Source organism: Symphalangus syndactylus, chromosome 19 (assembly GCF_028878055.3).
Source record: "Symphalangus syndactylus isolate Jambi chromosome 19, NHGRI_mSymSyn1-v2.1_pri, whole genome shotgun sequence".
NCBI classification, from domain to species: domain Eukaryota; kingdom Metazoa; phylum Chordata; class Mammalia; order Primates; family Hylobatidae; genus Symphalangus; species Symphalangus syndactylus.
Genome location: NC_072434.2, coordinates 21,005,834 through 21,017,810, shown reverse-complemented (window position 1 = coordinate 21,017,810; position 11,977 = coordinate 21,005,834). Strand labels below are relative to the sequence as shown.

The window sequence follows — 11,977 nt, the reverse complement described above, 5'->3', positions numbered from 1 at the left end:
GTGGTGACCAAGTGGTAGACTGTAGAGGCCTCTGCCCCATGGCACACTCAGCTCCGCCATCAGAGAGGGTGACGTGGGTCATAGGCGAGGGATCTGGAGGCCCAGTATTGGAAGAGCTTCTCCAGGCACTGGCATTTTGACAGCAAACTGCTTCCGTGGCTCTTTCAGGACTGTTCCTGGCAATATGTTATTGGCAAGGACTATTTTAGGGCTATCCAGTTGCCTCCCCCTCTCCCCAACCTTTTATCTAGCTTGTCAGTAGCTATCTTTCCTTGCTCTGTACAAAAACCTATAGCACCAATAGGCCCAGTAATCATGAAGGGTCAGTGGAAGGAAAGGCTGGAAGCCCTTCCTCTAACAGCTGTGCTGTGACTCCACTAACTTTGTGGGGTCTCCCATTACATAGCGTGGGTATCCTGAGCTGTGCAGCCTGCCTCACTCACCACCTTGGTACCTGACAGGACTACTGGATGTGCCTGTCCTTTTGTAGGACATTCTCCCATCCCAAAGATGTGGCTGTGCTGCCGTGTGGGCAAGCTCTGTGGGGAGAGGGGAGGCCAGTGGGTTGTTTTTGCCATCACAGAATACTGGGAAGCCCCTGGCATCCTGTTCCATAGCTCTCTTGACCACTATCCTGGAACCTTCTCCCCACCCCCATCCCCATGCCTCCAAGGCACTGACCTCAAATCCAAGTCTTTCCCACTTATCTCAAGCTGCCAGCCTGTAGGGATTCCTTATCTCAGCTCCATGTCACCGGTGAGGAAGCCCCAAGAAGGCAAGGGAGCTGACAGCCTTCTCATTTTTCTCATACATCCTCCTCTTCACCCTGCCATCCCGGGAGCCCCAGCCAGATGCTCTTCAGGGCAGGGAGCACGTGAGCAGCCCTGGGGCTAGAAGCTGGTTCTCCCACATTCCTGGGTGAGGGACTGGGTGGAGGGTGTGCCTGCCTCAGGCTCCTTGGGGGAGGCCCCCTGAAGGGCTGGGGAAAATCCTACTGAGCCCCAGGCTCTCCTGCCTGCACTGGCCCAGTGAAGGGCGGGGGCGGGGGCGGTGGGGAGGGGGATCCTGGACATTAACTCTCTCCTAGGCACCCGGGAGCTTCAGAGAGGAAGAAGGTAAGGTAAGAAGCAGATTCTCTGGGCAGGACTTTCTTAGTCCTCAGGCTATAGTGTTAAAGAAAGGAGTATCTGTGGAAGGTGGAGTCACCTTTTGTTTGAGTAACCATTTCACCCACCCTGGCTGAGGGTGGCCAGGAACTCCCCAAGTTGTGCATTAATGGAGGTGGGTCACACAGATTCTACATTTTTTTTAAAGTTTCTTTCTTTTTTTTTTTTTTGAGATTTTGAGATGGAGTGATTACAGGTGTGAGCCACTGAATCCTACATTTTAGATGCATAAAAATCCAGATATGGGCTGGGCGCGGTAGCTCACGCCTGTAATCCCAGCACTTTGGGAGGCTGAGGCAGGCAGATCATGAAGTCAGGAGATCGAGTCCATCCTGGCTAACATGGTGAAACCCCGTCTCTACTAAAAATAAAAAAAGCCGGGTGTGGCAGCGGGCGCCTGTAATCCCAGCTACTCGGGAAGCTGAGGCAGGAGAATCGCTTGAACCCAGGAGGCAGAGGTTGCAGTGAGCAGAGATCTCGCCACTGCACTCCAACCTGGGCGACAGAGCGAGACTCCACCTCAAAACAAAATAAACAAAATACTAGATCTGGAAGAGATCTTAGGGATTATTAAATTCAGACAACCTCATTTTTTATAGATGGGGAAACAAGCACAGACTCCAAGGGTCTCACCCAAGATCACACAGTTGCAGATGCTGGCTACAAGTCTCCTGCCTCAACCACCTGTATTACCCCATTCAGGGTCTCAAGGAGGGTCTATAAGACACTGTCCATTGTGTTTCGGGCTGAGTCCATAGAGACAACCACAGACAAGGGGGACTCTGCCCACAGGGAAGGCAAGGGCTCTGGCCATGGAGCTGGGTGGGAAGACTCTGAAGCCCGAAGACATTGAGTCCTGTGCAGGGAAAGAGCAAGCGTTTCGTGTACAACACACCTGCATACCTGGATGTGAATCTCAGCCCACCCCTTCACCAACTCTGTGTGGCCTGGGCAAGCCATTCTAAGGGAACCCTCCACACTGCAACTTTTTTCTCTATAAAATGAGAATAACCATGCATTCCTTACAGGACTTTTTTGGTGTGAGGATTAAATGAGAGAATATGTTGAAAAGTGCTTGGTAAATATATTAATACTATGCATTCCCTCTTCTTTGAATGACGTGACCCAGGTAGTCAGGCTTCTGACCACTAGAGGGCAGCAGAAGGTACTGGAAAACTGGGCCGAGTGACCCAGAGATTAGATGGGGTCCAGAGAGCAGGGATTAATTTACCCGTGTGGATTCTGGCAACTCTGGCAGGGAGGGCTCCAGCAGATGCTGAGAGAAGAACTTTCGAGCAGAGCCAGGTCTTTTCAGGAGTGACTGCAGCAACCCTGATGCTTGGATTGGATGGTAGTGAAGATCTTGCCAACAGAATGGGTGCTGGAGAAGGAGCCCTTTAGTGGGGACCCTGGGGCCAAGGCTAGGCTGGCAGGCCCAGCCACCACCAATTAATCCATGAGTATTGCCCAGCGTTGAGCCTGGAGCACCTCCCAGCCCCTGGCTAGAGTCCTGGGTGTTCTGGGAAAAACCCCTAAACCTAGTAACTCCTCTCCCTACTAGGCCTCTTTGTTGCTGAATCTCTGGAATTTAGGGGCCAGCAGCTTTCTGACCCAGGTCAGCCAGGGGTTCATGTTCCCTCACTTGCCCTCCCCCTGCCTGGCCCATCTCTGGCCTGGCCCCTGGGAGGAATTTCCTGGGCCAGAGGGCAGCCAAAAGCACAGATGCCCACCCCAGCAATGTTCCCGCCACCTGCCCAGGCCAGTGCCCTGTGCCCAACCCCAGAGGGTGCGGGATGACAGACTCTGACAATCATTAAACCAGCCGGGCCTGATTTCCCAGCACCGCCTGCTAAGATCCGGGCCAAGTGGCACTGAATATGCAAATCACCTGGGGCCAGGAGCCCAGTCTAAAGGCCAGAAAATCCCCTCCATCCAATGAGCCACCAGCTCAGGTTACTGCAGGGGACGCACTATAAAGGCCTGAGCTCAGGGAGGAGCTCCCTCCAGGCTCTATTTAGAGCCGGGTAGGGGAGCGCGGCGGCCAGACACCTCAGCGCTACCTGGCGGAACTGGATTTCTCTCCCGCCTGCAGCTTAAGCCTGACTGCTGGCGGGCCTGCCACAGCTGGACTCCGCCACTCCGGTAGGATTCCCCGCCTGTCATTCCCTAGCTCAGCTCTTGGGAAACTGCAGAGGGGTCCAGAGGATTTGCAGTTCTGAACCTGCGCACTCCAGTCTAGGATCTCCGAGCAAGAGCGTAGGTGTCCTGAGGGTCGAAGAACAGAGATTGTCTCTGGGAGGGCAGAATGGCCATGACGCCACCAGTCTGGCTCCAGGGCCCCAGAGATCTGAGGAGGGAAGCCCAGCTGGAGTCTCCTGTGATCCTGCCCTGGTCTGAGATCTTGGAGCCCTTCTTGAAGAGAGGGTGTCCACAGAGTTGCTGATCTTCCTGCTCCTGGGGGCTACTCTTGCCCAGGGTTGGGCAAAGCAGAGTAGCTGGGAGTGTAAGGAGAGGACCCTCGTCCCCTCACCAACCTCATCCTCTCTCCCCCTACCCACAGGTAGCCTCATGGCTGCAACCTGTGAGATTAGCAACATATTTAGCAACTACTTCAGTGCGATGTACAGCTCGGAGGACTCCACCCTGGCCTCTGTTCCCCCTGCTGCCACCTTTGGGGCCGATGACTTGGTGCTGACCCTGAGCAACCCCCAGATGTCATTGGAGGGTACAGGTGGGTCTCAGCGGGGTGGGATGGGGCACGGAGTGGGAGACAGATCCTTCTAAGGGCCTGTTAGACAAATGGGGGAATGGGCAGGGAGGAGGGTCTCTAGGCAAATTCCACGGCTAGAGGCTGAGACTTAGTGACTGAGGTGCTGGGGGTTGTGGGGCTGTTGCTGGGGGTTGTGGGGCTGTGACAGGCAGAGGGAGGTGTCAGATACCAGGACAAGGGTGTTGTGAATGCTACCTCCTGCCCCTACTCTTGGGATGGCTCCAAGGGCTGAGGTGTGAATCCCCAGTGTGCTCCAGGAATGGGGCTGTGTGGGCTGGGAGTGGTGGCTCACGCCTGTAATCCCAGCACTTTGGGAGGCTGAGCCAGGCAGATCACCTGAGGTCAAGAGTTCGAGACCAGCCTAGCCAACATGGTGAAACCCTGTCTCTACTAAAAATACAAAAAAAAATTTATCCCAGTATGGTGGTGGGCACCTGTAATCCCAGCTACTGGGGAGGCTGACGCAGGAGTATCGCTTGATCCCGGGAGGTGGAGGTTGCCATGAGCCGGGATCGTGCCATTGCACCCCAGCCTAGGTGACAGGAGCAAGACTCCATCTCAAAAAAAAAAAATGGGGCTGTAAGGTCTGCTGGGCAGCCTGAGCTGAGCCTGTTTCCCTGCCTGGCCCTTGCAGAGAAGGCCAGCTGGTCGGGGGAACAGCCCCAGTTCTGGTCGAAGACGCAGGTTCTGGACTGGATCAGCTACCAAGTGGAGAAGAACAAGTACGACGCAAGCGCCATTGACTTCTCGCGGTGTGACATGGACGGGGCCACCCTCTGCAATTGTGCCCTTGAGGAGCTGCGTCTGGTCTTTGGGCCTCTGGGGGACCAACTCCATGCCCAGCTGCGAGACCTCAGTGAGTCCAGGCCCCTGGAGGCGGGGGAGCAGCTCTACATGTTGAGCCGAGTTGAGTTCAGTGTGGCCATGGGCAGGCCCTGGAGCTCTGGGCCAGCGGCACAGCCAGAGAGAGCCCTTGAGGGAGGGATGAAGGGAGTGTGACCCTTCCTTCCTTCCTTGTCAGCTTCCAGCCCTTCTGATGAGCTCAGTTGGATCATTGAGCTGCTGGAGAAGGATGGCATGGCCTTCCAGGAGGCCCTAGACCCGGGGCCCTTTGGTGAGAACCCGTTTTCTCCTTCCTTCCCCAGCCTGTCTTGTCCCATCCCTACCCCTCCGCAGAGTGCTAGAGATGACCCCCTCCCCAGACTTCTTCCTCCCTCAATTAGAAAAATTGCAGCAGGTCATCAGACCCATGGGCAGCCTTACCAGTCCTGGTCCGGTCTCCTGAGCCCTCTCTGAGTTCTCACCTCCTCTTCCCAGACCAGGGCAGCCCCTTTGCCCAGGAGCTGCTGGATGACGGTCAGCAAGCCAGCCCCTACCACCCCGGCAGCTGTGGTGCAGGAGCCCCCTCCCCCGGCAGCTCTGACGTCTCCACCGCAGGTGAGAGCCCTCTCTAGGCCACAACCTCCCTTCCCCGAAGTGTCCCTGGTTCCCTCTGGCTCCCAGCACCAGAACTCAGGCCTTCTGGCAGGAACAGGAACAGGCTGGGAAGTGTGTCCTGAGAGCCAGCAGCGTGGTTTAGCGGAGGGCGGGCCGGCAGGGGACTTACTCTAACCCCACCCCCCAGGGACTAGTGCTTCTCGGAGCTCCCACTCCTCGGACTCCGGTGCAAGTGACGTGGACCTGGATCCTACTGATGGCAAGCTCTTCCCCAGCGGTGAGTCGCGGGAGGTCCCCAAGAGGGAGTCCCATTTAGCAATGCACAGAGGGCCCGGCCCTTCCTGCAGCCTTTTCCTGTAGAGGGGCTGCTCTCCCTAACTCCCCCCTTGCCCTCCTTGACCTTCCCCCACCGTCCCCACAGATGGTTTTCCTGACTGCAAGAAGGGGGATCCCAAGCACGGGAAGCGGAAACGAGGCCGGCCCCGAAAGCTGAGCAAAGAGTACTGGGACTGTCTTGAGGGCAAGAAGAGCAAGCACGGTGAGCTCCGGGGGCACCTGGGTCCTCCCTGCGCCGAGGCTGAGTGGCTTCCTGGGGCACTGCGGGTCATTGCTGGTATCCCTTCTCCCGTTTTCTCTGGCCTCCGCACGGCCTTTGGTAAGGCTGTGCACAAGGTGGGGGCTCTATGGTATCGGTCACCACCTAACTGCAGAGCCTGGCTTGGTGGTCCTGGAGAGGAGGAGGAAATAAGGCTCCCAGTGGGAGGCTCATGGCACTAGTGTCCTATCCACTGACTCCAGTTCTCTCTGCACCTGGCCACTGTCCTGCCCTCCGGGACATGCTCAGTGTGAGCAGTGGGTCTTAGGTGGGCTGAGGAGAAAAGCAGTCACTGCAGTGCCCACACAGAGGGCACTGCAGGTTCTCTGGAGAGGCTTGCTCCATGCTGTGGCCGAGTCAGCAGTGTGCTGGGGCGGGCAGGGCCGGCTGGCCTTGGGTGAGAGGGGACACCTGGATGGCAAACTGACAGAGGCTGGCCTTGCAGCGCCCAGAGGCACCCACCTCTGGGAGTTCATCCGGGACATCCTCATCCACCCGGAGCTCAACGAGGGCCTCATGAAGTGGGAGAATCGGCATGAAGGAGTCTTCAAGTTCCTGCGCTCCGAGGCTGTGGCCCAACTGTGGGGCCAAAAGAAAAAGAACAGCAACATGACCTACGAGAAGCTGAGCCGGGCCATGAGGTGAGCTGGCAGCCAGGACCCTCACGATACAGCCGGACACGGGGGCAGTCGCTCACACTCCCACTGCCCTCTTCCTGGCTGCCAGTTGGCTTCGTGCAACAGGGCTGAGTCCTGTAGAGTGAGGACAACATCTGGGTTGGCCTACTTCGTGGATTAAATGACAACATGGAGAAAGTATTAGCCTGGCGGACGGCAGGCACAGTGCGCTTGAGCTAACAGCAACATTTCTTGTATCGCCTGTGAGGCTCGTCCTCAGGAAGGCACCTGGAGAGTGGGGAATGGGGCAGGAGCCATGCCCACCCAGGGCCTGGCTTTCTCCTCATTGAAGCATTTACGTTGCTTTTCTCTGGGCCTCAGTTTCCTCCTATGTCCAGGGGTAGACTAGATCATCTTAAGATCCCGTCCAGCCCTAAAATCATGTACTTACTTTTTTTTTTTCTTTTTCTTTTTTAAATAGAGACAAGGGTCTCTATGTTGGCCAGGCCGGTCTCAAACTCCTGGCCTCATATGACTCTCCTGCCTCGGCCTCCCAAAGTGCTGGGAGTACAGGTGTGAGCCAGTATGCTTGGCCTTTTCTTTTCTTTTCTTCTTCTTCTTTTTTTTTTTTTTTTTTTGATACGGGGTCTCGCTCTGTTGCCCAGGCTAGAGTGCAGTGGCACAGTCTTGGCTCACTACAACCTCTGTCTCCCAGGTTCAAGTGATTCTGTGCCTTAGCCTCCCAAGTAGCTGGGATTACAGGCACCTGCCACCATGCCCAGCTAATTTTTGTATTTTTAGTAGAGATGAGGGTTTCACCATATTGGCTAGGCTGGTCTTGAACTCCTGACCTCAAGTGACCCACCCGCCTTGGCCTCCCAAAGTGCTGGAATTACAGGCGTGAGCCACTGGGCCCAGCGCCTGGCCTTAAAAATGTAATTTAATGATCAGACCCCAGTCATAGCCATAGGATACAAAGAAGCAAAGGCAAAGAGCCATGTGTCCTGGGCACAGTTACAGGCCAGTGTAGGGACAGAGCTTCTGCTTGCAAGTGGGAAGAACAGAGGAGCTCAGGAAGTGTGAGTCAGGCTCACACTTCCAGGCAGGCAGAGACCAGTGGGCATGGGTTACCTGGGGGTAACGCGGGCCAGGTGGGAGGGCTGGCAGCCTGGGGCCCGTTTCCTGCCAAAGCACCTCTGACCATCCTTCTCCTCACCCAGGTACTACTACAAACGGGAGATCCTGGAACGGGTGGATGGCCGGCGACTCGTCTACAAGTTTGGCAAAAACTCAAGCGGCTGGAAGGAGGAAGAGGTTCTCCAGAGTCGGAACTGAGGGTTGGAACTATACCCGGGACCAAACTCACGGACCACTCGAGGCCTGCAAACCTTCCTGGGAGGACAGGCAGGCCAGATGGCCCCTCCACTGGGGAATGCTCCCAGCTGTGCTGTGGAGAGAAGCTGACGTTTTGGTGTATTGTCAGCCATCGTCCTGGGACTCGGAGACTATGGCCTCGCCTCCCTACCCTCCTCTTGGAATTACAAGCCCTGGGGTTTGAAGCTGACTCTATAGCTGCAAGTGTGTCTCCTTTTATCTGGTGCCTCCTCAAACCCAGTCTCAGACACTAAATGCAGACAACACCTTCCTCCTGCAGACACCTGGACTGAGCCAAGGAGGCCTGGGGAGGCCCTAGGGGAGCACCGTGATGGAGAGGACAGAACAGGGGCTCCAACACCTTCTTTCTGGACTGGCGTTCACCTCCCTGCTCAGTGCTTGGGCTCCACGGGCAGGGGTCAGAGCACTCCCTAATTTATGTGCTATAAATATGTGAGATGTACATAGAGATCTATTTTTTCTAAAACATTCCCCTCCCCACTCCTCTCCCACAGAGTGCTGGACTGTTCCAGGCCCTCCAGTGGGCTGATGCTGGGACCCTCAGGATGGGGCTCCCGGCTCCTTTCTCCTGTGAATGGAGGCAGAGACCTCCAATAAAGTGCCTTCTGGGCTTTTTCTAACCTTTGTCTTAGCTACCTGTGTACTGAAATTTGGGCCTTTGGATCGAATATGGTCAAGAGGTTGGAGCGGAGGAGAATGAAGGTCTACCAGACTGAGGGTGAGGGCAAAGGCTGATGAAGAGGGGAGTTACAGATTTCCTGTAGCAGGTGTGGGCTTACAGACACATGGACTGGGCTGGGAGGTGAGCAAAGGAAGCAGGTGAGACTGTTGGAGAACGCTTACAAGACTTCACGCAAGCAAGGACATGAACTCAGAAAGCTGAGGTCAGGAGCATCCTGCTGTCATGACACCGCTCGAATGACCTTGACCTTGACCAAGTCTGTCCTGTTTAGGACTGATTCTTCCTGTAAGGCTAGGGTTTGGACCTGATGTTCTCAAGATGTCTAGAATTGCATGGCCGGCCTTGTGGAATAGATGGTTTTGCATTCCAGCCAAGTGGGCTCTAAACTGTGTATCTGTAATATGAATCCCAGCTTTTGAGTCTGACGAAATCAGAGTTAGGATATTGTAAAGGAAAAAAAAAATGGAGATGAGTACTTGCTGAGAAGGAATGAGGGAAAGAGTTGGCATTTGTTGAAAGTATAGTCTTTTTCTCTTTTTTTTTAATAATTGCAACTTGTACTTTAGATTTGGGAGGTATGTGCGCAGGTTTGTTACATGGGTATATTGTGTGATGCTGAGCTTGGGATGCGACTGATCCTGTCACCCAGGTAGTGAGGTAGTGAGTATAGCACCCAGTGAAAGTGTAGTCTCATGTCAGGCACTGTGCTAGTCCACTCTGGCTCATTTAATCCTAAGAAGAGAGGAGACGCAGCGTCCCCATTTGACAGATGCAGAAAGAGGTTCCACAGGTGTGCCTTGATTCTGTCCTAAAACCATTTCCCGGGAACTTTTCCTGGTGTAGGCGCTCCTAACCTAATCCTAAATCGATTCCAGAACGATTATTCTGTTTCCACAGGATACTGTGTCTAGGTTTTAGGGAGGACAGTTCATTGATGTTACTTAAGAATGCTTTCCAGGTGGAAAGTTCTTTAAGTTTGAGGCTTCAAATTCCATACAGCACATTAAAATCCCATTCGTGAGTTTGAAATACTGCTCTGTTGTCTTGGAAATACCAACCAGATTATTGGCTGAAGTGATGTGGGTAAAGAAGGGATCTTAGAAAAACTAAAGCTTGTGTGTGGATTTCTGGAAATGCAGCTTGCTCTGGAGCAGCAAGGAATGGTGGAAAGGAGAGTGGGGAAGTTGATTGGAGAGAAAAGTGAGGTCATGAGAGAACCTAGAATCCTGGAGCCATTTGGAAAAAGGCTTTTACTTGCATTTCCCTTCTGAAGTGTGAGCCAGTTAGACAAAGGGGATGCAGGCCAGGGCATAGGTTTAACCTCAGAAGCTGGGGAAGCTTTCACAACTACGTAGTCTAAAAATGACCCCATTTCTTGAAAATGATGCATTACACTCTGGTCTAGTTTCCCTAGCAACAATATCTCGGGGTCCTTGCACCCTTAAGAGAGGTGACCCAGCTGGGCGCGGTGGTTAACGCCTGTAATCCTCGTACTTTGGGAGGCCAAGGCGGGAGGATCATGAGGTCAGAAGATTGAGGCCATCATGGCCAACACGGTGAAACCCTGTCTCTACTAAAAATACAAAAATTAGCTGGGCATGCTGGGCATGTAGTCCGAGCTACTCAGGAGGCTGAGGCAGAAGAATCACTTGAACCCAGGAGGCGGAGGTTGCAGTGAGCTAAGATCGTGCCACTGTGCTCCAGCCTGGTGACAGAGCGAGACTCTGTCTCAAAAAAAGAAGTGACCCAGTGTGGCCTGAAGTCACCTAGCCAAGAAGTGGGGGAGGGGCCTCTGGAGCCCGGGACAGGCTTGTTCAGCCTCCCTTGACTCCCAGCCTCTTCAGCTCCTAAAGGAGATCCTAGAGGGGAGGAGGGCTGGGAATATGGCGCTCAGCCCCTTCACCCTCTTCTGGAGGGCTGGGGGCAGGTGCTGCCCGCTGCGCGCTGACCTTTGTCCTGCCATTTGCAGTTTATGAGGCGCTTTCCTCATCCCATTATCTCATTTGATCCACCTCACAGCTCTCTGAGGAGACTGGGTGTCCCCATTTTACTGACAAGGCTAGTGGTGGGCTGAAGTCACTGGCTGGGTGAGAGCGGGGCCAGCTCACAGCATGCCTGCCTCCACGCTGCAGCTCAGTGAGACCACCTGGGCAGGTGGCCTCTGCAGGGCAGCGCCTGGGACAGCCTGGAAGACGGCAGCTCTGGGAGGGACGTCTTTCTCCCCAACAGTTCTCTGCCCTCTCACCCCTCAGGACGCTGCAAAGTCCTGGCACGGGCCCCTGGGCTGGCCTCTGTGCTGCCCTCCTGTCGGGCACCAGGCACCCTTACACTGACTCTCACCAGCCCAGGGGCCTCCTAGCAGGAGACGGCCCCGTCTCTCACCCACCAGAGTCTGCATCCCCTCAGGTGTGTCCTGGGCTGGGGAGTGGGGGTGGGGAGGAAGCCACAGGGCTGGGCTGTTTATATCCCGCCCTGCCGGAGCTGCTGGTCACCTCTTATCTGCTTCTGTGGGATTGGGTGTGTCGCTGCGCAGGTCAGAGGGAGGTCACCCCTCCCGCAGTGTTTGGGTGTGCCTGAGGAGGGGCTGGGGTTGGCCCCCTGGGACAGTTCCTGGCTTCTCCCATAGCCCCACCTGTCCCACCAATTGTGGGGAAGTCTGGCCTCTCCCTGGGGAAGTGGGTGAAGGGGTTGCATTTCTGAGGAGTCTGGTTTCAATCTGCTCTCTCACTGCCGTTGTCTGTTTACACATCTCTCTCTCTCGCCGGACTGTGAGCACCTCTGGGCAAGTGCTGGGGCTTACTCACCTCAGCACCTTGCACAGAGCCTGGCACAGAGGAGGTGCTCGATAAATATTTGCTAAATGGCCCCGTGACTCTCCCTGCCCTGGCCACCACCTCCCCCACACACCACCCACATTCATACACACTCATGGGAACCAAAGTCACACACACTCACACTCACAAAGATAAATATTCACAAGCCCTCACTCACATGCCCCTGCACGCACTGCAGACACTGCCTGCTCTCACACACTCACATACCCATATTCACAGCCTCACACACTTGCACACACCGGCGGCACGCAACACACTCCCACCTCACAGTCTCACATAGCCACACCCGGGCCTGCCTGCACGACTCACCTCCTCCCTCGGAGTCCTTCTATGAAGCATTTCCTGACCTCCTCTTCGGCCCTTTTTCCCCACCAGATGGGTTCAGCCCTTGCCTCCAGTCAGGACAGGCCTGGTAATTTGCAGAGCCCAGTGCAAAGTGAAAGCCTGGGCCCTTGTTAAAGAATTATTAGGCCGGGCGCGG

The 11,977-nt window shown here is 55.1% G+C and overlaps 1 protein-coding gene across 1 annotated transcript; it reads left to right on the top strand.

The window, feature by feature from the left end:
* Window positions 1-2,757: 2,757 nt before the first annotated feature.
* On the top strand, window positions 2,758-9,181 carry ELF3 (E74 like ETS transcription factor 3). Its single transcript, XM_055233601.2, has 9 exons — window positions 2,758-3,308; window positions 3,727-3,897; window positions 4,571-4,792; window positions 4,958-5,050; window positions 5,254-5,373; window positions 5,561-5,650; window positions 5,795-5,911; window positions 6,414-6,609; window positions 7,806-9,181. Exons 2-9 carry the CDS (start codon window positions 3,735-3,737, stop codon window positions 7,918-7,920), a joined length of 1,116 nt encoding a protein of 371 aa, XP_055089576.1. The 5' UTR covers window positions 2,758-3,308; window positions 3,727-3,734; the 3' UTR covers window positions 7,921-9,181.
* The last annotated feature ends 2,796 nt before the right edge of the window (window positions 9,182-11,977 follow it).